Source organism: Zingiber officinale, chromosome 9A, assembly GCF_018446385.1.
Source record: "Zingiber officinale cultivar Zhangliang chromosome 9A, Zo_v1.1, whole genome shotgun sequence".
Taxonomy (NCBI): Eukaryota; Viridiplantae; Streptophyta; class Magnoliopsida; order Zingiberales; family Zingiberaceae; genus Zingiber; species Zingiber officinale.
The window spans coordinates 125,477,513-125,500,799 of NC_056002.1; the positions used below are offsets into that span (position 1 = coordinate 125,477,513).

The following is a 23,287-nucleotide window of genomic DNA, read 5'->3' on the forward strand; positions in this document are numbered from 1 at the left end:
AACCAAAGTCACATACTTCTAGAAGTTTCTTTTATATTCCCAGAAGTTTCTTTAATATTTTCATACCCTTAGATCACAACATATTAAAAATAGTAAATTTTTAAACTCGTAAAGGTTTGATAAAATTTGTCACGAGTTCATTATAAGCCTAAAATAATGATATTCATTGATGAACACTAGTACACCACCAATGAATTTTTAGAACTCTCCTAATTCAAAACATATCAAACTTTTAGATTTTTAAATAGGGTAAGTTATGAACAAAATTGATTGATAGATTTAAAGAACTTAAAATTATTTTAAATCAAAGTCAATATACTCCTAGAAATCCCTTTAATGTATTCATGACTCTAGATTTGAATTCGACGACTTAAATTGAAAATAGTGAATGTTTGAACCTATAAAGGTTTGATAAAATTTGTCATGAGTTTATTATAAAACTATGATAATGATATTCACTAACACACGTTATCAATGAGCTCCTAGTGTTAGGATATTTTGAGAGCTAGAGGGAGATAATTATCAGCTTCAATAACTTTGTTGATGATTTGTTGCAGCGGAAAATTTGAAGTAATCGCTAACACTCGGATTTACTTGGTATCCACCTCCTTGCGGTGACTAATCCAAGAATCCACATAGTGCACGCAATCCACTATACAAAACACTCATTCTCAGAAATAATTCGGAGATGGAGAAATCTTGTACAACCTTGGATACAAGAAATGCAAATAAGAAATGCAAAATAGGTTATAAAGAAATCGAAGACAACTTTATAATATGAATATTTACTTAGCTTGCTTTCTTCTTACTTGAAATAGCATCTTGATGGTGGAAAATACAACAGTATTTATTCTCCCAAACACCCAAGAAGCGACGACCAAGATATGTGTGAGCGATGTCTTCAAACCTTCACGAAAACCCTTTTCTATTATTCACTTAACACCTCCCAATCGATTCAACTTTTGACTAATAGATGTTATGTCATCCGACTTTTTGAACACTTGCAGAACAGGTTTTTTTCAGAACCCTAATCAATTAGTGAATCATCCCAATCGATTCAGATAGCTTTAATTAACTAATTACTAAATCGATGCCAACTATCTATTCGCTCACGAAAAAACCTTAATCGATTGACCCAATCGATTAAGAACTTTTTAATCGAGTGCCTCAATGAATTCCAAAACTCTGTGTTTTCACGAAATAGCCCTTAATCGATTTCCCGAATCAATTAAGAATGCTAGAATCGATTGCCCCAATTGATTCCACCTCTTTGCAACAAAACACTATCTAATCGATTAGTCGTAGCTGAATTGATTGAGTCAATCGATTCAACCCTTGTTTTCGTGAATTCCTCTTCGCAAAACTCCTGGTGTTAATTGATTGCTCTAATTGATTAAGAGGTGATAAATCGATTACCCAATCAATTCCAGCACGTTCTGTGCTCTCGCAAAAATGACCTTAATCAATTCTCCAATCGATTAACACAACCAAATCAATTGCTCCAATCAATTATCTAACCTTAACTTGCTTAATCATGTCTAGGGTTCCCTTGCCAAACATTCAGTCAACCGTAACGTATTGAGACTTTCTCACCATGTGTTCGATCAACTTTTGACCCACTTGGACTTTCCATCTATTGTCAACTTTCTGTTGAACTTCTGATCACCAAGTGCGGCCCTCTTTGACCCACTTGGATTTTTATTTTGCCTAACCATAATTACGACTTTCCTTTCCCAATAGTTGGTCCTTCTTGACACACTTAGACTTTCTTTTGCTTAACCACAGTTAAGATTTTTATTTGCGAATGTGTGGTCCTCCTTGACCCATTTGAACTTTCCTTTGCCAACGTGTAGTCCTCTATGATCCACTTGAACTTTCCTTTATCTAACCGCATTTAGAACTTTCCTTTGCTAATGTGCGGTACTACTTGACCCACTTAGATTTTTCTTTGCCTAACCTCGAGTTAGGACTTTACCTTTGTCTTGCCTAACCTCCAGTTAGGACTTTTTAGTCAAGTATTCAGTCCTCCATGACCTACTTGACTTGCGTCTCACATATCGTCAAATATTCGGTCAAACTTGACCTATTTGACCTTTTCCCACATATTGTCTAAACATTGAAACTCAAGCTCGAACCTACTCAAGCTTAGTCAAATTGGTCAACCTTGACTAAAGGGCGATTGCACCAACAATCTCCCAACATCTATAACTCCTCTAATTTGAAATATTCAAACTTTTAAATCTTTGAATAGTATAGATCCATCAATAAGTTTTGTCCAAAACTAATTTATGGACTTAGAGAACTCCGAATAACTTCAAACTAAAACTAATATACTTCTAAAAGTCTCCTTAATATGTCCATGTGCTCATATTTGAATTCGACAATATAAATTAAGAACAGTGAATTTTTAAACGAGTAGAGAAAAAATTGAGCATGAAAAGAGAAGGGAGGGGAATATTAGAAAAATGCTACATATTTTTAAAATTTTAAAACTTGAATATATGAAATGAATAATACTTAATCTCACTCATGCGTGGTGTCAGCTCAAGACAAAGGTCATTGAGGTCTATGCATAGGAGATAGGACTTCAATTTGATTGGCCCCTAACATATGATATTTTAATATTAATTATATATATTTTTTATAAAAAAAGTTCACTTTTAATTTTAAATTATCTTAAAATTGTCTATTTTAAATTTTAGTTTATTTTAATTTTATTTATTCTATTTTAAAAGGTGTATACTTTAATTTTTTAAACTTCACTCCTTTTTTGACATTGATTCTAAAAAATATGTACCCTTACAATTGTTAGTAATCTCGTGCCCTTTCTCTCTCTTGTCAGTGTTCCTACACCCTTTTCCTCCTTCGCACAGTAATCTCATATCCTTCTCCTCGTTCATTGATGATACTCTCAAATAACGCCCTTTTCCTCTTCTTTACCACTTTTTCTTCCTCTTCCTTGATAAGAACAAAACAATAGGGTTCCTTTGTTTATTTGGCGCAAAGCAAAATGCTAATATTATATTTTTCAGCATCAAATTGATTTTTTTTAATTATATAAAGTAAAAAACATGGCAATCTTTCATTAATACTATTAGTAAATATTTATGACATAAATATATGGTAATAAAACATCATTCATTCAGACATTCCTCACAGTCCATCCTAAAATTATATGAAATAAGCTAAATTATAAAATCAGTTTATAACCTACTATCAAGTGGTTAGTAGATGGAAGAAGTTTTTCCCAGCATATAATATAAATATATGAAGGCTATTATTATATTAAATCAGTTTTAATAATCATAGAGAAAATGTATCCACATTTGCTATGATTTCTTTCAAAGAAATTACAAATGAAATGATTAATATAAAATCAAAATTATGTGAAAAATATATAATTAAAATAAACAAATAATTTGATGATAATAAACTAATAAGGTAAATTTTTTACTTAAGTATATTTTAAAATTAATTATTTCAATTATATTATTAATCATGTTATTTCTTCAATAATTTAAGATATAAAAAAATAATTTTGATTTTTTTTACAATATAGAAAAGTTAAGATTGTTTGATGATGATTTTTTTTAAAAAAAAAATATTATCTGATGGTGTAGATTTATTTTAAAAATTAAAAGTTTTTAAAATAATAATAAACACAAAATTAAAAATTATTTGAGATATTAAACTATAAAATATTTTTTTTTCAATAATAGATAACTTATAAAATACTACTAGTACATCTTCAATAATATCTCAAGATTAATATAACTTTAACAAAAACAATTTTGTTAAAATTAAAATTAATAAAAAATCTTATTTACATTAATAATATTTTAATAAATATTAAATAATTTAGTAATTTTATCATTCAAAAAACTTAATATCTAAATTTGAATATAAAAATTTATTTAATAAATTTACCTCTTAAAAAAATATAAAACCAAATTTTATATAAAAATTATTTTATAAATTTATATTATTTTTTAAAAAAATTTAATAATGTTTTGCCTAGGGCATGTTGAGATCGTCTGCTAATCCCGTTCAGTAAAATACCATTATTTATTTATTTCATCGAAACATGTTTCACTTTTAAAAATTATTTAAGCGTTTTAAAAATTTTTGCCCATCTTACTATTATTTTAAACAAAGCATTTTGGAGGTGTAGCGTATCTTAGGTATCGTTTTGTATAAAGAGCTCTAATATAATGTTATTTTATATAAAGTAATTCGAATCATAAATGCACGAGCTTTTGGTCTATAAAAGGTGGACCGTCATCATCATCTAATTATAATTAATTATAATTTTTCTTAAATTTATTGTCTCCTCAACTTATAATTTAAATCGAGATGAATGATTGGAGATCACTTAGAGATTATTCTCATTCAGTGCCAGACTATTTGGCCACTTACCTATCGCCTATAATTTTTAGACGATCTCTAATCATCTATTTCGATCTAAATTATAACTAAAAAAATTATAAATCTAGAAAAAGATCATAATTAATTATGATCAAATTATGATCATAATTTAATCATAATTATAAATAACCGATCCCCTGATCTAATTTTTTTTCCTTAAGACCTAAGGACTTGTCCCAGATATCTTGGGTTTTTTTTTTATTTCTTAGAGCACCTGTAACGTTGTTAAAGCTACGTGATTGTACTGTTTATGCACTGTAGCATTAACGCATTCAACGAATTGAACGCGTTAAAATGACTACAACACTGAAAATATATATATATATATATATATATATATATATATATATATATATATATGTATATATATATATTACCATTAGCGCCTCACACGTTAATGGCGTTATAGATGTTCTTAAGACCTAAGGACCTGTCCCAGATATCTTGGGAAAAACAAGTAGTGGGATATTTTTGACCTTTTGATGATATAAACAAACTAATGCTCTTAATCTCGGGGGAAAAAAAAAGTATACGTGAGATGTTTTTTTACTTTTGGATGATATAAATAAATAAAATATTACTCTTACTACCTAATTTAATAGTAAATCCTAAAGTCTCATAAGAATAATAAAAAATCAAGATTTGAATTTCAAATGAAATGAATTTTATAAAAATTAAATTTTGAATTAAAATTAAAATAAAATAATAAAGTAAGGTAAAACAGACAACTCGGTTTTAGATTTTTTTTTTATCAAATTTAAAATTATTTTAAAACTCTAAGGCGGTCTATTTCGTATAAAACATGAAGATATTTTTAGAATCAAACTATTGATAAAATATTATTTTTTTTTTTTTAAATATCCTTTTAACAATATAAATAAAATTGACACCTTTTTTATATTCAACTTCCGTGTTGAACCGAGATACATTAATAATTATACGTATATAATTCGGATTGGGTCACCCCACGACCGGATCCTTGCACTAACCTAGTCCTCTAACGCTTATCAAAGAAAAAAATTACGCTTTAAAATAATACAAAATAAGAGCATCCCTAATGTCATTAATATTTGAAATGCTAATATCAACATTGATATTTTTTAATTATATTATAGTATTAACGCGTTCAAATTTTTTTGAACATGTTAATATCTACCGATTAAAAAAACAAAAACAAATATTAATAGGTTCATACGTTAATTGTAATATGGATACTCTAAGAAAAGCCCTCAAAACATGTGGTTGAAAAATCAATTAGTCAAACACAAGTGCTCCTGTCCGAAAGCTGAATCAACGAACGCTAGGCACGTGGCGCTCTCCAAGTCGCTGTCGTAGATCTCCGATTGGTCGTACGAACTTCCGGCGAACTTGCACAGAAGTCGGGCCGGGAAGGGGTTCCCGACGACAACCCTCCGATGCTCAAGTCAGGCAAGCGAACAATGAAGAAGTGGCTCCAAGTCTCAAAGAACGCGTACCTCCGGCGAAGTATAAGACTCCTTATATAGAGCGGTGAAGGAGCTCATGCACGTCTACCGAGGTAAATACGTGTCCTCAGCCCATACCTCGGTATGTGTTTGTCAGAAAGCTTACCTGACACCATACTGCTACAGTCCAGGCACGTCTTCGATGGGACAGCAAAACACCTTGTCGCCAGATTTGGAGTATGGCCTAGTCATAGAGCATGACAGCTGTCAGAAGATGTTCCTTGTCCTTCTCTCCCTACTCCATGCCGGGGCGTCCGGCCGGCCGGCACTCACCTCACGTCCGGCCAACCGGCACTCACATCACGTCTGACCCTCCATATGCACTGGTATGCTTGGGAGATCCTCGGTAATGTGCTATGTGGGGACTGTTCGCAGTATGCTACCTTATGTCTTCGACCGAGCGTGCCATCCGCTCGGCTCTATGATCCTGTTCAGCGAGCGTCGGAACCTCGACTCTCGCCGGGGCACCTTTTGCCATCAGTCAGACACCGGTCGGCCGACCGGGCGGTCATCCCCCCTTCTCCGGTCGGCCTACCGATCCCACCTTTTCTCGATCGTCCGGTCGGTCCCTCCTTATCCGATCGGCCACCTGGCCCTCTGACTTCCACGTGGCGTTGACTCCTCGGAAAGGGGGTCCCCCGTTCTTACTGCCGGATCACTTGCCTCCCCTTCAAGTCTAGTCGAAGGAGGCGAAGTTCAACTGGCTGGACCGTCGATCTGACTGAGTAACGGCCGCTACACTAGTCCACTCGGCCGGGCTTGGGGATGCTCATCCGCTCGGCTCACACTCTGTGTTGCCCCCGTTCGGCGATGTCTTGCTCGTGCCTTGGTATTCCCTTGGAATCCATGCCGAATCTTCTCTCTTACTGCCAAGCACGCGCACTGCGCGCAGTAAGGGGCGCTCATTAAACGTGACCTGTGTCCTGCTGACATGGCGATCTTGCTGTTGTCAGCGTATGGCGATGGCGTTACCTCCGATGGGACAGCCGTCGTTTGAAATAAGCGGCTGGATGACAGCCTCGTTTTTTACGACCTGAATCGGACGGCCGAGGCTATTCGAGGCCAACGTTATAAAGCTCCCGATATCTCCTTTCCGCCGCATTTCTGCTCCATCGCACTTTGACGCCCTGTTGCTTCTTTCGGCTCCGGCGACTTCGTTTCTTAGCTCTCCGACGACCTCGCAACCCCTTTCGACCTTCTTTTTACTCGTAAGCCCTTCTTTTCTTCACTTCCTCATTCCTTTACGCTTTCTGTTAGCTGCCCTTGTCGTTCTGCCACCTATCTTCCCTGTTTGATTTCCCTTTCTTTTTGTCCTGCATTCCTTCCTTGCTTTCGACCATGACTAGTACTTCACAGCCAACCGTCGGCGCTCCTAGTCTCTGGTACACGACCATGGAGAGCCGGTTTGACGAGGAGGACGCACTGCGCCTCGCTTGGACCTATGAACTCCCTGCCGACCATCACATAGTACTAGCTACCCCCGCCGACCGACCTCATGAACCACCGCCCGACACCGTCCTCTTTTTTCGAGACCAATTTTTAGCCGGGCTACGCTTTCCTCCACATAAGTTTTTCTTACAAGTGTGTAACTATTTTCGCATCCCGCTCAACCAGCTGGTTCCGAACTCCATTAGACTGCTGAGCGGGGTGGTAGTTCTCTTTAAACTGAACAACATCCCATTGGACCCCAAAGTGTTCCACTACTTCTACTACCCTAAGCAAGCCGAGTGGGGTACTTTCGTTTTCCAATCTAGGATAGGTTTTGTCCTTTTTGATAATATGCCGAGCTCCAACAAACACTGGAAGGAGCATTTTTTTTACATGCGTCTTCCCGAGCCACCAGCTTTCCGTATCAAATGACAGACGGCGATGCCAGTACAACCGGAGCTCGGCAAGTTTAGAGGTGATCCGGCCTATCTTCATGCAGCCGACCGGCTGGTCGGCCAGCGCTACCACATAGACAAGCTGCTCCTTCCGGGAGTGCTGTATATATTCGGCTTGTCCCCCGTCCCAGCCGACTTGCCCTGCAGCATGAGTAAGTGCTCTTGTCGTCCTCTTTCTTTTGTTTTAACTGATTTATTCTTTGCTTCTGCAGCTGAAGTCATGTGGCACGTCAAGGCCACCGAGCGGCTGAAATTGAGAGCCGCTGAGATTGAGGCGGCCAAGAATAGGGAGGTCGTCGAACGGGGCTTGGTCTTAGCTGGCCCGGCCACCGGAGAGGGTGAGGGGACTCAGATTGTCCCTGAAGCCTTAGCCGCTTCTGCTTCTCCCACCGAGGCTGTGGGCGATATAGCGTCTGTTCAAGTCGAGGTGGAGGGCCGCTCTGCCGATGAAGCTCCCCTAGCAACTCGGAAGCGCAAACGGCCAGAGCAAGTCTCTCAGCCGACCCCATCTGATGAACAGCGTTCCGAGTGGGGTGATGAAGCTCCAGTGATCTCCGGGGCGGTCTCCATAGAGAGTACCCCCACGCCGCTCGGTTCTCCCATGGCTACCTCTGAGATGTCGCCCTCCAGTCCTCTCCGGTCTATGCGTCGCCTTAGACGATTGGGCGACCTTCCTTCCTCAAGCGGTGAGCCGTCTGGTAAAGGCAGCTGCGCCTCAAGGTGACCCGAGCGGCCCGCGGTTGATAAAAACTGTACTGCGCCTTCCTTCAGAGGAATACTTAGCAGCTGCTGATCGGCCAACGGTTCCCGAGCAGCAGATCACTCTTACGGGTCCTTTCGCCAAAGCCTGGGAGGACGCTAGGCTCCTTATTGCACTTATGACTCCCAGTCAGCTAGACGACAGCAATTTACAACAGGCGACCGGGGTATATTTTTTGCCTTGCTGGTTACTTTGATTTAGCTTCTAACTAGATCATATCCATTTGCAGAACTGGGTGGAGTAGATTACTATCAGCAACCGCTTGGCCGAGCTGGAGGATGAGCTGAAAAAGCTCAAAACTTCGAGGGAAAGTAGAGGACAATCCACTGCCGCTCTGGAGAAGGCCAAGAAGCTATTGGAAGCCGAACGGAACAAGTCCTCCGGCCTGTCGAGTGAAGTGGCTCGACTCGAGGCTTTGGTCAAGCAACGGGACAAGGAGATAAAGACCGCCACCACCCGGAAGTGCAAGGCTATCGATGACATGGACATGATGAAGGTGGAAAACAGGGGGCTGGAACAACGCGTGAAAGACCTGGACGCCTTGCTAAAGACAGAACGAGAGGGACACTCGGCCGACCAAGCTAAATCTGAAGGGGATTTGAAAGATCTCCAGGCTGCCCTTGATGCTTCCAAAGCCACACTTAAAGAATATCAAGACGGAGAGCCCGGTCGGTCGGCTGAAGTGCGCAAAGCTTTCGTCCGCTCGGACGAGTTTGGCGAAAAGTTCAGCGACAAGCTGTCCTTAACTTTTGAAGAGGCGATCAAGGTGGCGGTTGATTATCTGAAGACTAAGGGCCACCTACCAGCCGAGCTGTCTGTCCCCCCCCCCCGAAGATCTGGCGATCATGATGGGCTCTATCCCCGACTCCCTCTTTAATTTTGATGATTGTGAATGAGGGGTCTATGAGATTTCTTTTAAGTATTTGCCGTCTTTTGTATGCTCGCCGTTCGGGGCGAATACTGTTATTACTTTTGTCCGTCCGCTGTTCGGTGTAAATGAATTCTCTCCTTTTGTTATTTGTTTGTTCGACCAGCATCCAATCCTTAACTTTTGTCCCGGTCCTAATTTTCTCGCGCTAAGTGCATTTTATAAAGGAGCCGCTCGACCGCACGGTGTCTTTATTCTTGCCTTAACGGCGAGCCCGATCATGGGTCGGCCTCTACAACCGAGTAGGACCACTTAAAAAGCTATCCTCCCGGAGGCCTTGTAGACTCCGGTTGCTCGTCTTTTAATCGTCGATTTTTACCGTCGAGCGCCGACGTTAAAAATCGAGAGACGAGTCGACGTCTATAAACCCTCCGAGCGGAAGACCGTCGAGCTCCGACATTAAAAATCGAGAGACGAGCCGGCGTCTATAAACCTTCCGAGCGGAAGACCGTCGAGCTCCGACGTTAAAAATCGAGAGACGAGCCGACGTCTATAAACCCTCCGAGCGGAAGACCGTCGAGCTCCGACGTTAAAAATCGAGAGACGAGCCGGCGTCTATAAACCCTCCGAGCGGAAGACCGTCGAGCTCCGACGTTAAAAATCGAGAGATGAGCCGGCGTCTATAAACCCTCCGAGCAGAAGACCGTCGAGCGCCGACGTTAAAAATCAAGAGACGAGCCGACGTCTATAAACCCGCCGAGCGGAAGACCGTCGAGCTCCAACGTTAAAATTCGAGAGACGAGCCGACGTCTATAAACCCTTCGAGCGGAAGACCGTCGAGCTCCGACGTTAAAAATCGAGAGACGAGCCGGCGTCTATAAACCCTCCGAGCGGAAGACCGTCGAGCTCCGACGTTAAAAATCGAGAGACGAGCCGGCGTCTATAAACCCTCCGAGCGGAAGACCGTCGAGCGCCGACGTTAAAAATCGAGAGACGAGCCGGCGTCTATAAACCCGCCGAGCGGAAGACCGTCGAGCTCCGACGTTAAAAATCGAGGTTCGCACAGAAGTCGGGCCGGGAAGCTCAAGTCAGGCAAGCGAACAATGAAGAAGTGGCTCTAAGTCTCAAAGAACGCGTACCTCCGGCGAAGTATAAGACTCCTTATATAGAGCGGTGAAGGAGCTCACGCATGCCTACCGAGGCAAATACGTGTCCTCAGCCCATACCTCGGTATGTGTTTGTCAGAAAGCTTACCTGACACCATACTGCTACAGTCCAGACACGTCTTCGATGGGACAATAGAACACCTTGTCGCCAGATTTGGAGTATGGCCTAGTCATAGAGCATGACAGCTGTCAGAAGATGTTCCTTGTCCTTCTCTCTCTACTCCATGTCGGGGCGTCCGGCCGGCCGGCACTCACCTCACGTCCGGCCAGCCGGCACTCACATCACGTCCGGCCCTCCATATGCACTGGTATGCTTGGGAGATTCTCGGTAATGTGCTATGTGGGGACTGTTCGCAGTATGCTACCTTATGTCTTCGACCGAACGTACCATCCGCTCGGCCCTATGATCCTGTTCAGCGAGCGTCGGAACCCCGACTCCCGCCGGGGCACCTTTTGCCATCAGTCAGACACCGGTCGGCCGACCGGGCGGTCATCCCCCCTTCTCCGGTCGGCTTACCGATCCCACCTTTTCTCGATCGTCCGGTCGGTCCCTCCTTATCCGATCAGCCACCTGACACTCTGACTTCCACGTGACGTTGACTCCTCGGAAAAAGGGTCCCCCGTTCTTACCGCCGGATCAACAGGACTAGGACTTAGGGCACCTTCCAATAACCCTAAATGATTATTTTTTATTAGGATCCTCAATATGTAATTTTAATGTCATATAAAAATCTAAATATTTATTATTATCTTCGTCATAAAAAATCTTTTAATGTTTTTAACCCTAAGTTATCAAATTAGGCCTCTTTATTTATTATTATTTGTATTTAATACCTTTATAGTTTCACGCACTCACATTCCTAATTTCTAGAGAAAAGAAAAATTTTAAAATTGTAATATTACTTTTGAAATAAAAACCTCAAACATTTGTAAAGGCATCTTCAATGGCTATAATTCTATATTAACTTTTTTTTCTCTAGTATGTCATTTCAAAGAACAAAAATCTATCACTCTTTTAACTCTCTCGACAAAAAAAATCCTATAATTTTTTTGACCTAGCATTATTATTAATTTTTTTTATTGTTAATTACTGACTTTGCTTGTGTTATTAATTTTGAGATAAAAAAATAATCCACTAACCACTTAGCAGTTCATTATAAGATGACCCCATAATTTACTTCTCTAGGGACGGATTATTAGAAATACTTAAGATGAGTATAATTATTTTTTACTATAATTAAGATAAAAAATAAGTTTGAAGTTTTACTAGGGCATATCCAATGGAAGATTTTTAAAAAGATTTCTGAAATGAAAAAATTAAAGAGAAAAATTATAATCATTATAATGCAAAGTTTGAGCATTATATTTTAAGAGCATTAGTAAAATTTAAAATTTATTTTTTTTCATCTCAAAATTAACAATATAGATAGGGTCAACAATTAATGATATAAAAAAAATTGATAATGTAGGATGAATAAAAAAATAATAATGAGATATTTTAGTTGAAGAGGGATAGATTTTTATATTTTTAATGTAATATCAAGGCGACGACATATTGAAGACTACAACAAAAAGTTTACATAAAGCTCTGGTTATTAGAGATGTCCTGAAACTACAAACTTCATCGTATTGAGATACCGCTTGCTCGGTGTGAGAAATCCGAGTTTTTTTGAAAAAAAATAATTCCACGAATCTTTTTAAAAATCTGCCATTGAGAATTGAGATGCCACTCAAGATTTTTTTTTTATTTTTTGGGTCCAACTTTTTAGTTTTACAAACAAACCTTCGAGTTGCCCTGCATTAACGAGACTCACTAGCCACAGGATTTCGTGCATTAGTGGACGGGCGCAATGAATGGCTCGAGGACTAACAAACTAATCCACGACCCACCCGCCGTCTCCGCCTCTGCTTTATCCTGTGGCGGTGGACTGCCGGTAGACCAGTAGTGTCCCGGTCAATCACCACCCCCATTCATTTCATTTATTCTTAAAATCATTTTTTCCTTTTTTTCCTTTTACTTTTTCTTTAGAAAATAAAATAAAATAAAGCCTAGCGTAGAAGCCACAAAGTCTTGGAACTTTTAGAGGCGCGGAATCTTTGAATTTCGCAAGCCAACGTTTTGACTCGTGGCGGAGGAATCTAATCGATATCTCCGCTTACTTTTTTTTTTTATTATTATTATTATTATTATGATAATTTTGCATGCAGCTCTGTTGATAAATAAATTTATAAATATAATTTTTATCTATAAAAATCTTTATTTTTATTCCCCAGTCAAATATATTTATTTAATTATACATAATATTTTTAGATATAAAAAATTTAAAAATCAATATAAATCATCTTACATTCAGTATATTAAATTAAAATATAGTATATTTTCTATCAAATTGAGTACGATTCTTTTTTCATCTAAAATATACTCGATTTTAATTTAATATGTTGAATTTAATAGGAATTATACTCATTTTTAGACTATTTGTACCGAAAAATATGAGTGTTAATTTCGATAGAAAATATACTCGATCCTAGTATAAAGTACTGGATTCTAGTGTAAAGTGTTGAATTTAACAAGAATTATACTTGTTTTTAGACTTTTTATACCTAAAAAATAAGAGAGATAATTTTGATAGAAAATATACTCGATTTTAATATAAAGTGCTGACTTTAAAAAGAATTATACTCGTTTTTGGATCTTTTGTATTCAATTTTGGACTTTTTGTACCTAAAATATTTTAGGGGTAATTTAAGTAACAATATTTGCATGAGGGAATTGAAACAAATAATGGGAGTGAAAATAAAATTTTTTTTGACATAAAAATTACATGCAAAGTTAACATTATGATTGAGGATTTTTTTATAATTTACTGTATTATTATTATTATTATTATTTAATAGGTACATTTGTTTGTTGATGATATGTAATTCTTGCCGTAATATAAACACTTAAGTATTGATAAATATTATATTATAATAGCTAGAAATTAATTATAATTATTATAATTCAACTTAAATTATTATCTTTTCAACTATTATTACAATCTTTAAAAATAAATATATTTTTGAGAAAACAAGATGAGATATATCTCTTTTACAATAAAAAAAAAAAAAAAAACACTCACTCTTTTGTATTCTCACCCATTTCCAAATTTGGACGAGACTCCGTGAGCTTTCACGTTTCCACGTTTAAATTGTATTCTTGCCGATTGTGGGATAGAAGAAGTCAGCGGGTTGCCGTGCATGTTGTTGTAAACAAAAACAGTACTCTTTGTAGAGGATCCGTGGTAATGTGATTTTTTTTAATAGTTGAGTTAAATTCAAAATCAATTTTTTTTTTTTTAAAAAAAATAGCCTTCGAAGAAATCCACCCACCTTCGTGCGATCGCTTACCGTTGTGAGGTGATTCACCTTTTATATTTGAAAGGTGAGTGGAGTGGATGTTGCCTTTCTCTTCTCACATTGTACCTACGTTTTAAGGAAGAGAGTGAAGAGGTCATGGTCCTATATGTATATCTAGGTTTAAGTAGGTTAAAACTACTTTGTTAATGAGCTACTAGTACTATGAAAGTGTAGATAAAAACTAAAGAATGGCCTATCCCTTGGCCAAATCATGATTTTCCCAACATAATCGATTGGAAGTGTGAATGGAAAATCGACGTAAATGAAGAAAGAGATATCATTGTGAATGAGACTTTAGTCTCACATTATAAGTTTTAAGACATTAGAAATATTAATGTTGTGAACATATGTATAAGACGAGATTCTCTCACGCGCCTATGCAAGGGTGCAAATTTATGACTAGAATTGCACTGAACTAAAAGTGACTCGTGTGCAAGCAGGATCTGCGCATCGAATATCGGATCGGTCTGGAAAAAATTTGTCTAAAAGAATCAACTTGTGTTTTGTCATATTAACCTTTTTGCTTAAGTGTATACGCTGGCGGAACCAACTCAGGTGACTTACCCGGGCTGTGGGCTACTAGTGTGGACGCCGACACCGGCATCACCCGGGCTAACCTTCTTTTTTTTTTTTTTTTTCCATTTTTTTCCTTTTCTCCTCAAGCAAATCAGCTTGCCACCGTTGTTGGCCCCCGGGCTATAGCCAGGGTAGCCAACAACGTGGCTCCGCCCTTGATTGTATATATAACGGATACATTAATGGAGAATTTGTAACCGACCTACGACCTTATGCAATGGGCACACGATGAGAATAAGAAAGTAAACTCCTCTACCTTCCTCCCATTTCTTTTCTACTACGTTCATTTCGCTCGACAGACTATCTGTGATAGCGTTAGAGTACTTTCTCAGTGTTGGAACCTTTGCGTCCACTAGAGGGGAGTGAATAGCTTCTTATCCAAATCGTCGCTTTCTACATTCGTTGGTATGCAACGGAAATACAAAATAAAATACTAACAAGGAAGCTATACCCTAAATAATATAAAGACAAGAAACACAAACTCAATGACACATTTATGTAACGTGGTTCGGAGATTATGGCTCATACTCCACGAGTGTCCGTAAAGTGAATGATCTTGATCCATCGGTGGGTGACTCCCCGGAAAACTCCAACTAACTTAAGTAGCTTCTTGTGGGTGGAGAAATCTCGCCACAACCTAGCACAAGCACGCTTGATCACACAAGAGTTTGGAAGACTCTAATAAAGGTTAACTACCTTTATTTCGTTAACCATGGTCGACCACCCCGAGCTCTATTAAATAGAGCTAGGAAGAAAACACAAATTGTGTTTCTCGCCACCAGTCAACTGGTAAAGATACTAGTCGACTGCCTCTATGAAAAAAAATCAAACATTACACACCAACAGTTTAATACCAGTCGACTGGTCTTCATGGGCTAAGCGAACAAAAGCATTTTGTTAGCTATCAGTCGACTGGTAGAATGCTAGTCGACTGACATAAGTATCAATCGACTGATAACTCTATAACGACAAATTCTGCATCCTTTCGAGTTACTGGTTCTCAACCGCTAGTCAATTGAGACATATACCAGTTGACTGGTAAACCCTAACTTAGGATTTTACCCCCAAGTACAATCACTCATGCACTCGTCCTTGCCCAACAAACATAGATCTAGCCTTCTAGCCTCCTATATCATCCTCGCGTCCCTCAGATGACTCTCCATCCTTCACTCCTTGCCTTCTGGAGCTTCCTTCGACCTTGTCCTTATTATCGAATTTTCCTTTGCCAAAAGGCTCCTCACCTTCGAGACTTCAACCATTGCCAAGTCACACTTGGACATACGTTGCCAATACTACATACCTGAACTTATACAACCAAAACTCACACTTGGACTTTCCTCATTTGTCAAGATCTCACTTGGACTTTCCTATACCTGCACACTCAATAGGTACATCAAATACAATAATAAACCTAACTTAAACCTTTACCCAAATATTAAAATATATGGTACTTAGATTGCTCCAATACTCAGTTCATTACGACCAAGCTATGGTGATTGCAATTTGTTGTTGTGTCATGGGAAACTGATGTCTATTGTGACCTTTAAGCACTATCAATCTATTTTAAGGAAATCGTGTCAAATGCAGGCCTTGCCTTTTCTCTTTCCCGAACACTCAGAGGCACTTTTGGACTTGACCGTCGGGCATCTCGATCAACTCAGGAAACTTCTCGAGTATTTATCTTCTCTCTTTGACCATTTAGTAGTCGGGTGGCTTGGCGTCCCGATGCTCATCTACCTGCTAAGTGACTTGATAGCTCTCCCTACTCGAGCACACGAAGATTCACTTGGGGCACTCAACAACAGCTTAGCTAACTCAGCATTCAGCTACCTTTGTGGTCGACAACTCTAGCAAGTCGCTACTTGACATTCGGCCTTCTCAACACAACAACTTAGCAATTGGGTGACTCAGCTGGCTCGGACATCGACATTCCACTTCTCACTTGGGCTCGGGAAGCATTCGGAAGTCCTCGACTTAGCAACAATAATGTTCCACTAGTGTTGGGACAACTCGAACCTTAAACAAACAACCCTACTTACAACTTGAGAATATCAGCTCATGTCATCTACAGATAAATCTGAATTTTGATTTGTAATTTCAAATTTAGTATATTTTCAATGTAATCTTCGACCAAGATTGTCCAATATGGTCCAGCGTAAATTGTGATTTAAAAGAATGGATGGGTCAAATATTAGGGTTGTTTGTTTGTTAACATTGACAATATAAACAACCTATTGGATTTTATGTATGAAAGGTTATTGATTAATCTTTTTAGTGTACTTTACCAACCTAGAGTCTGTTTTTTTCTAGTAACGACCTATTTATATATCTAATAATTATTTTAAAATATGCATGTAACTAGATATTTATAATTTTTTTATTTGTAAAATTAGTTTTTTTCTTTTTTCAAATCAATTTAAAAAATTTAACAGACTTTTAAAAAGTAACCGGGATAATCGGATTATTTATAAATTAAATAGATCATAACGAAATAATCGAACTAAATAACGAAACTAATTGAGTCGGTTCGATTAAACCGGGTTTTTCTTCCTTATATTTGCCAAGCCAAATAGACAATCTCCAAACTCTCCATCGTTTGCCTTTCGCGGTCCTACGTACCTCATCCCTTGGCTCCTCCAATGGCCGCCGCCGTTCCCCGCCTCTCCTCCTCCGCCGCCGCCTCATCCTCCTCCACCCTTAATCAACCTACCCTCCGCCGTCACAAACCCTCTTCCTCCCTCCCATCCTCACTCCGACTCCCCCTTCAATCCTCACCCTCTTTAAGCCACCGCCTTACTCTGCGCTCTTCGGTCCCCTCCCTCCGCCTCCCCTGTTCCGCCGCCGCCCACCAAGTTTCCGTCTTTGACACCGACGACAAGCCCCACGAGCAGTGCGGCGTCTTCGGTATCATCGGCGACCCGGACGCTGCTGAGATGTGTTACCTGGGCCTGCATGCCCTCCAGCACCGTGGCCAGGAAGGAGCCGGTATCGTCTCCTCCGACGGATCCGCCCTCCACTCCGTCACCGGCCTCGGACTCGTATCGGAGGTCTTCCCCGACGCCTCCAAGCTCGCTCCCCTTGTTGGCTCCGCCGCGATAGGCCACAACCGCTACTCCACCTCCGGCGCCGCCTCCGCCCTCGCCAACGTCCAGCCCTTCGTCGCTGGATACCGCTTCGGCCAGCTCGCCGTCGCCCATAACGGCAATCTCGTCAACTACCGCTCCCTCCGCCACGAGCTTGAGTCGAAAGGCTCCATCTTTAGCACCACATCCGACACCGAGGTCATCCTCCATCTGATCGCCACCTCCGCCGCCCGCCCTCTGATCGCCCGCATCGTCGAGGCTTGCGAGTCACTCTCCGGCGCCTTCTCCCTTGTGTTCCTCACCGCCGACAAGCTCATCGCCGTCCGCGACCCCCACGGCTTCCGCCCCCTCGTCATGGGCCGCCGTCCGAACGGTGCTGTCGTCTTCGCCTCGGAAACCTCTGCGCTAGACCTAATCAGCGCCGAGTACGTGCGCGAGGTCAACCCTGGGGAGGTAATCGCCGTCGACGTCAACGACATGCTCATCGCCACATCCTACCTCCTCACCAGGAAACCCCGCAAAAGCTGTGTCTTCGAGCACATCTACTTCGGCAGCCCCAACTCGATCATCTTCGGCCACCCGGTCCACGCCTCCCGCTACAACTTCGGCGCCGCCCTCGCGCGCGAATCCCCCGCTCCGGGAGCCGACATCGTGATTCCTGTGCCGGATTCCGGCCTCTTCGCGGCTCTCGGCTTCGCCGGGACCTCCGGCGTGCCCTTCAAGCAGGGTCTCATCCGCTCCCACTACGTCGGCCGTTCCTTCATCGCGCCGAACCAGGAGGAACGCGACCTCGCCGTGAAGCTCAAGCTCGCCCCCGTCGAGGGCATACTCGCCGGGAAGAGCGTCGTCGTCATCGACGACTCCATCGTGCGAGGAACCACGTCTTCCAAGATCGTCCGGCTCATCAAGAACGAGGGAAAAGCCCGCGAAGTGCACATGAGGATCGCCTGCCCTCCCATCGTCGGCTCCTGCTACTACGGCGTCGACACGCCTAGAGCAGAGGAGTTGATCTCCAACCGGCTCGGCGTGGATGAGCTGAGGCAAGAGATAGGCTGCGACTCGCTTGGCTTCCTCTCGCTGGAGAGCATGAAGGGAGCATTTGGGGAAGGAAGCCACATGCTCTGCGACGCCTGCTTCACGCGCAAGTACCCAGTGACGGCGCCGGAGCCCCTCGCGGCCGAGGTCGGCGACGAAGCAGAGGACTGAGGTTTTGGTAGCTGCTGTGACACCAACTGCATTTTTAATTATAGAAAATGTGGAAAAAATATTTTTCACATTTTTCATCTTTATTTTTATTCTATTTTAACAAAAAATTTCAGTGTATATTTCCTTCCCTATTTGACTTCAACGATTTGAATCAACTCCGTAGTTGACTTTATGTGAATAGCCTGTTGACTGGCAAGATTTTTTCTTTATCAAATATTTAATTAACCTTAAACTATTTGGAATTCACTCATCGCTTAAACTTCACCAATTACGTTTTTTTGTAATGTAAATGTTAATTATTCTAAACCTATAGATTTATCAGTGTAAATAGCATAATATCAATCTAATTTAGATCTTTGCCACCTTCGGGCGGACTCATTCTAGAGAAAGAAAAAAAAAAAAAATTCAGTTAATTTTATTGATTAATCTTTGTTGATAAGTTTGATTTTATAAATTTTTTTCATCGATTATCAAGATAAATCGAAAAATACATATAAAGATCAATCTAAAACTCTAATATCTTTTAGTTGTGCTTTCTATTTAGAGAAAAAATTTCTATAAATATATCATAATTTAAAATCAAATTATGATTATTTAAATGATAATTTAAATATCCTATCGCGATACTATAATCCGAGATCTAGATGTTTTAGGGATGAATGATCTGGTGTAAATTTTCAATCTACAAATCATTTATTATCTCCCTGTAGAAATAAAAATAGAAAATGTTTAATTAGAACTGGAAAAAATTGAAAACGAAAATAAAAAAAATGAAAAGGTCAAATAGAATTATTAAATAAGAATTCTACGGATTCAAATTTATTTATTTTTATAAATTTTAAATTTTAAAAATTATAGAGGATTAAATTTGTATATAAAAAAATCATACTTGTCAAATTATAAAAATTATAAAAAATAATATTCCAAAAAAAAAAATACTTAATCAATGTCATAGGAAAAAATTTATATTAAGCACTAAAATTTTATTAGACTATTAGATTTTTTTTTACTAAGAAATTTAATTGTTAGAAATTAATTTGGTTGAATTACTAAATACATTGGCAAAATTCTTTTTCGTGAATTTTTTTGTTCGATTTTTTTTTGATTAAATTTTTGTATGATAGACAAATATATTATAGGTTAGTAAACAAAATTTTAGAATTTTTCGATAGTTATATATATACATTTTTTAAATTTTTACCAAAAACTAAATTTTTTTAAATTAAAAATTTTTGGAGGTTGGTTTTTGAAAAACTCATTTTCATGTAGATAACCAAAAAACCATTAAATTTTCAATGTTCAAACAAAATTAGCATGATTTTTAATAGTGAAATTCTATTTGTAAGTATTTAATTTTTAAAATAATTATTTATGTAAATAAAAATATTTTGTGACTATCAAAAATCTATTTTTTTCATAATTTTTTTTTTTTTGCATATTTAGATTAATAATGTTTAATATTGACAAAAAAAATAATTTTTTTAAAATTATAAATAATTTTTAAATTTTATTTGGAGAATTACAACACACTGTATTCATTTCAAATTTCAATTTTAAACTTATGTACTTTCAATTTAATAAGGAACTTATTTGCTTCTGACCTTTGTCTAAGGAACTTTTGTAGTGTGCTTTTCATAGTTTTGAACTAACAACCACTCAGATTATAAAAATGTAAATCCACTTGGGTCCCTTTTACCTTTATGCTATTTCTTGTTTTAAATTAATGTGTGTGTCTTTACTAAGTAGAAAACAAGAGAATTGTAATTTTAAGTTGCAGGGTCATCTATTCACCCCTCTCTAACCGGTCCACCCAATTCAACAAATTAGAGTAAAGTCGAAAGTGCTCATAGTGCATTCCAAGTTGGTCATCACACGGGGAGGAAATGTCTTGTAGTGCGCCGTAGTTAACACTACAAAAAAAAAAAAATCCTTATCCAACAACACTCAAAAGACAACTATTTTATACCAAAACTGTTATTTTTTTACTTTTTAACAGCTATTTTAACAAAAAAAAAAACGTTGTCTTTAAGTAGTTTTTTAATCAAAGACTAATTTGTGAAAACTCATTGTCTTTGAGCAATTTTTTTAGGACTATGACAACGATTTTTGAAAACTGTTATTTATTTACATTTGTTTTTGCTACGACAATAGTTTTTTAAAATCGTTGTGTATTTATGTTTTTTTAGAGGGCTACGACAATAATTTTTGAAAACTATTGTCTATTAATATTTTTTTAAGGTTACGACAATGATTTTTTAAAACCATTGTTCTTTTGCAAAAACTTAATCTCTCTAATCTTGTCTCACGCTAAATCTCTAGTGAATTTCTTCTCTTCAACGCCTTGGACGTCGCCAATGACCCCTCTTCCTCCACTAAGTCCGACGGCACCACCTCCTTCCTCACCGTTGTCAGCCGTTCATCTCCTCTCCATCCCTCTCCTCAAGCCTCCACCACATCTCTTCGTCATTACCTCTTCCTCACGCAACACAAAAAGACACCCGACGCCAAGCTCCCGACACCACCTTCTATCCATTCTTCTTCTCCATTTTTGGTCATTTATTCTCTTCGGGTTAGAAGAGAGAGATCTGGTCACTTCATCTCCACCTCCTTTTCAGGTTAGAAGAGGATATCCGACCACTTCATCTCCACCTCCTCTTCGGATTAGAAGAGGAGTTCCGACCACTTCGTCATCCTGCAGCCCCCTCCCTCTTTGGGTTCTAGAGGAGAGTTATATTCATCTCCTTCACTTTCATATATCAACTATTCCCCTCTTTGGGTTAGAAGAGTTAGGCAGCCCTCTTCTAGTGATTCCGACATTAGCCCCTCTGTAACCGCTACAACCGCCGTCCACTCGCGAGTTTGGGTCAACCTCTTTGTGTGTGGTTTATATATGTTTCTTATTGGATTGTTTCTTAAGTATTGATTGTTCATTTGCGTGTTAATACTTGTGTTGAATTGATATACCATGATTAATTTGTACACACTTTAGTTTATTTGATTTATTCCCACAATGTGCTCGACAAAATATCTCTTTACTTAGTTAGAATTTAATTGTTACAACTAGTCTAGTTTAATTTTGTGCAATGCTTTTCTTGTTAAATTTAGTTAGGATGTTTATTATTGTTCTTAATTTTGGAGCAATTATGTTAGATTTGATTAGATTTCGTTCAATGTCAAGTTCATAACATGCTTACTTTATGTTTTTGTAAATTTTCTTACAATTATAGTTTAGGATAGATTATATTTTACTTTTTTTGGGGAAAGGTAAATATATTATACTCCCAAAATAATAAGATAGAATCATATGATGTCTACAAAAGTGCATAATAGATTTGTGACTTTGTAAGACAATCATTAAACCAAATAACATGTCCAAAACGTCTCACATTAGGCCTCACCTTATGCAGTTGGGATCTTCTGGTCCGCAAATTGCGGACCAGGAGATGGTCCATTGCATGGGAATCCTTGATTTGGATGAACCCCACCTTTAAATAGGTGGGGTCCATCCAAATCAACGGTGTAAAAAAGTGGACCATCCTCTGGTCTGCAATTTGCGGACCAGAGGATCCGTGCTCACCAAATGTCTACAAAGTACCAAACATGACTTGGACTATTTAAGACGTCCAAACATGTTACAAGTCATTGCTGCACTGTGCGACCAAAACCTATTATAGCACAATCAAGCTCCAAAATGCTGAGCCGAAATGACACCTCACATTACAAAAGGATCACTTGATATCTGTAAAGCGCCAAACATGAACTTGGACTTTGTGAAATATCTTGTCAAAATAAGATAAAATATTCTCAAATCGACTCATATTATGTGCACTCCATACGAGATAAATCATGGAAGTTAGAGCAAGATTTCTTGCTTTCATTTGCCGCCCTCACCCTTATAGTGTTATGGAAATGTATCAATAAAAGAAGCCATGTTGGTGATCTCAAAAGTGAAGTCCATCCATGTCTTGACTTTATCAAATAGGGGCTTGACAGTGTCACAATCAAAGAAAATATGAGCATTGGATTCATCTTGTTGACGTCATAACACACATGCCTTGTTTGATTCATATGAGATGGTGTCCGCCGTTCTTAGTCTTCCATGAGCAAATAACCAAGTTGTAAATCTATGTTTAGGCAGAATATATGATTTCCATATCACCGAAAACCATTTAACTTTGGACATCCTTGGTCGGAAAAATTCATATGTCAAAGCCGACCCTTTTTTCTCCTCTGCAAACCAATTGATCATCTTCATGTTTGCCTCACCAACGAACGTAGTTCGTTGCAAAATTTCATCACAAATATGTAGTAAACGTTTAATAAGTGGAGAGTTCGAAGGCTTACTCCTCATTGCCAAATCCACATTCCAAAGGTAGTGCTGATGAACTCATTGCACCCAAAGAGACTCCCTTCTGTTTCGAAATATTCCATAGAATC

At 38.9% G+C, this 23,287-nt stretch overlaps 1 protein-coding gene across 1 annotated transcript; it reads left to right on the forward strand.

Annotated features, from left to right (window-relative positions):
- Window positions 1–17,154: 17,154 nt before the first annotated feature.
- On the forward strand, window positions 17,155–18,909 carry LOC122020868 (amidophosphoribosyltransferase, chloroplastic-like). The gene has a single exon (XM_042578898.1). It carries the CDS (start codon window positions 17,201–17,203, stop codon window positions 18,848–18,850), a length of 1,650 nt encoding a protein of 549 aa, XP_042434832.1. The 5' UTR covers window positions 17,155–17,200; the 3' UTR covers window positions 18,851–18,909.
- The last annotated feature ends 4,378 nt before the right edge of the window (window positions 18,910–23,287 follow it).

What these genes read in the sequence shown, in the direction of transcription:
- LOC122020868 (XM_042578898.1), top strand. Translation starts at nt 17,201, where the DNA reads ATGGCCGCCGCCGTTCCCCGCCTCTCCTCCTCCGCCGCCGCCTCATCC.